This window comes from Ursus americanus, chromosome 5 (genome assembly GCF_024610735.1).
Source record: "Ursus americanus isolate L20-20 chromosome 5, mUrsAme1.1.p, whole genome shotgun sequence".
Taxonomy (NCBI): domain Eukaryota; kingdom Metazoa; phylum Chordata; class Mammalia; order Carnivora; family Ursidae; genus Ursus; species Ursus americanus.
Genome location: NC_142131.1, coordinates 46,983,092 through 46,986,101, shown reverse-complemented (window position 1 = coordinate 46,986,101; position 3,010 = coordinate 46,983,092). Strand labels below are relative to the sequence as shown.

General features: G+C 57.7%; 1 protein-coding gene across 1 annotated transcript; it reads left to right on the top strand.

Annotated features, from left to right (window-relative positions):
• Positions 1-837: 837 nt before the first annotated feature.
• On the top strand, positions 838-2,512 carry LOC148110095 (uncharacterized). The gene is made up of 3 exons (XM_087861910.1): positions 838-952; positions 1,652-1,782; positions 2,153-2,512. The coding sequence occupies exons 1-3, from the start codon at positions 838-840 to the stop codon at positions 2,510-2,512; spliced, it is 606 nt and encodes a 201-aa protein (XP_087718036.1).
• The last annotated feature ends 498 nt before the right edge of the window (positions 2,513-3,010 follow it).

The following is a 3,010-nucleotide window of genomic DNA, read 5'->3' as shown; positions in this document are numbered from 1 at the left end:
TGATTCTACACAATAATTTTTTGTACCTGTATGTGGTGTGGTCGGGGGGGCGGGGCAGGTTCGGTTAATTTAAGTACATATGAGATTGCTCAAATCCTTTTTAGAATACTGGATAGATATATAGATATATAGATATATAGAGTCCACTTTTATAGAAGGGAGGTAATGTGGGAGTGAAAAGAGAATGAAGGGAAACAAAATATACTGTTGGGCTGGCCGAGAAAAAGGGGCCCAGACACCCAAGATGGCCGACTCTCCCGTCAAGATTTAAACCAAAACCTAGGCAGGAAACCGAAACCCGTCCTACCGACTTTCCTCACCCCCCAGCAGTACCCAATAAAAACCCTTGCTGCCTTGCCCTGGGCACGACTTCCCCGACTCACCGCTCTTTCCTGAGTCGTGGAACCTCGCCCGAGGGTGCTTGCAATAAAGTTCATCCCTTGAACCATGCTTGCCTTGCGGTCTTGATTTCATTGGCGACGAGAAAAACCTAACATTTGGTGCCGAAACCCGGGAGGAGATCGAGCCCCTGTTTCGGCACGGTGGCTCTCTACTCCTCTCAAGCGGACTGGGACCCCTCTCTCCCTCTCCAAACATCTCTCGGAACTTGCTGTGGTGAGTGTTCCCTGGTCCCCGATCCTCCTCTGGGACGCCCTGTCCTAATCGTGGCTGCGTCAGGGCAAGCCCCCCCTTCCGGCCACCTGGTGGCCCCCGTAGTTCCGAGGAATTGGGAGACGTCCCCATTCCGCTGCAACTACCCTCCCCTCCGAACCACGACTCAGCACACGGACAAAGGGACGCCTTTCTCCGTGCCCTGGGTTGATAGGCAAAGGGGCCATGGGAACCTCTCAGTCCAGATTCGACGGTAAAACGCCCCTGGGCTGTCTCCTGGCCAATCTTCGAGCCCTAAAATTGGATCAGGACCTACGAAGGCGACGCCTCATACATTACTGTACTGTCGCTTGGCCCCAATATCAATTGGACAACCAATCACAATGGCCCCTGAAGGCACCTTCGATTATCAGGTGCTCATGGATCTTGACAACCTCTGTAGACGCCAAGGCAAATGGTCCGAGGTCCCCTATGTCCAGGCTTTCTGGGCCTTACGCTCTCAGCCTTCACTATGCTCCCGCTGCTCCACCTCTCAGGTCCTCCTCGCCCGCTCTCCCCCTCCAACCCTTCCGCCTACTGCTCCCAAGGACCCTGATCCACCCTCTCTCTCTCCTCTCTCTGAACCTCCTGAGGACCTCTCGGGGCCCCCCATAAGGGCCCCCCTCGTACCTCCACCCCCCCTTACCATCCCGTTCCTCAGCCGCCTGTATCCCCTAATCCCCCGCAGACCCCAGAGCCGTCCCCAGCTCCGGCTACTCCAACGGCTCCTGAAGTTCTACGCCTCGGGACCGCCATTGAGCCCCGCTCACCCCCCCCACCCCCCGACTCTCTCTCTTCCCCTCCCATCTCCGTTCGTACCCGGTCCCGGAATCCTTCCCCCGACCTGGTTTGTCCCCTGAGGGAGGTCGCCGGGGCCGAAGGGGTCGTCCGAGTCCATGCGCCCTTCTCCCTGCAGGACCTCTCCCAAATCGAAAAGCGCCTGGGCTCTTTTTCAGCCAACCCAGATAATTTCATCAAAGAATTCCAATATTTGGCCCAGGCCTACGACCTCACCTGGCACACTTACATGTTGTCCAGACCACCACCCTCACCACTGAGGAGAGGGAACGTATCCAGGCTGCCGCCCGAGAGCATGCCGACCAGGTTCATCTTACCGACGCCACCATGTCGGCCGTCGCTCAGGCGGTGCCAGCTGTAGAACCAGGCTGGACTATCAGAACGGACAAGATGGCCGCCGACGCCGCGACCGCACGGTCCAGTGCCTCATCGCCGGGATGAGGGCGGCCTCCAATAAAGCTGTAAATTATGGTAAGATCAGGGAAATCATTCAGACCCCTGACGAGAACCCGGCTGTATTCCTTAACCGGCTAACCGAGGCCTTGACCCAATTCACCCGTCTAGATCCGGCCTCTCCAGCGGGGGCCACGGTCCTAGCCACTCACTTTATCTCCCAGTCAGCACCAGATATTCGAAAAAAATTTAAAAAGGCCGAGGAGGGCCCCCAGACCCCCATTTCCGACCTGGTGAAATGGCATTTAAGGTCTTTAATTCCCGAGAGGAGGCGGCTGAGCTTAAACGGCAGGCCAGGCTCCAGCAGAAGGTTCAGCTACAGACCCAGGCCTTGGTAGCGGCCCTGCGGCCGGCCGGCTCCAGGAGCCAGCAGACGGGGGCAGCCAACCGTACCCCACCGGGGGCATGCTTCAAATGCGGAGCTGAGGGGCACTGGGCTCGTCAATGTCCCAACCCAAAGGCGCCCACCCGACCGTGTCCTCAATGCCATATGATGGGGCATTGGAAATCGGACTGCCCTAACCTCTGGGGATCCTCGGCGCCTCTACGCGGGGGCAACCCCGAGACGGTAAGTCCAGCCTTCCAGCTACTTGGGTTGGAGGACGACTGACAGAGCCCAGACTCGGACACCCCTCTCACCCAGGCCGAGCCCAGGGTCACGCTCCAGGTAGTGGGTAAGTCCATCTCCTTTCTGCTGGACACGGGGGCTACCTACTCAGTTCTGCCATCCTACTCGGGACCTATGCTAACCTCACTGGTCACTGTCACGGGGATAGATGGGACCTCCTCCTCTCCCAGGGTGACCCTTCCCCTTACTTGCAGCCTGGATGGCTTCCCCTTCTCCCACTCGTTCCTCGTAATTCCCTCTTGTCCAGTCCCCCTACTGGGAAGGGATATCCTCCAAAAACTGCAGGCCACCATTCGTCTCTCTCCCTCCCCCTCGACCTCAGAATGCCTCGTCTTACCCCTCCTTCCTGCCCATCCGACCCCCGCCCCAGATAACCTTCCTGCAGTGGATCCCCAGGTCTGGGACACCTCTAAACCCATCATTGCATCCCATCATACCCGTGTTAAATACAGCTAAAAGATAACTCCAAGTTCCCCTTCC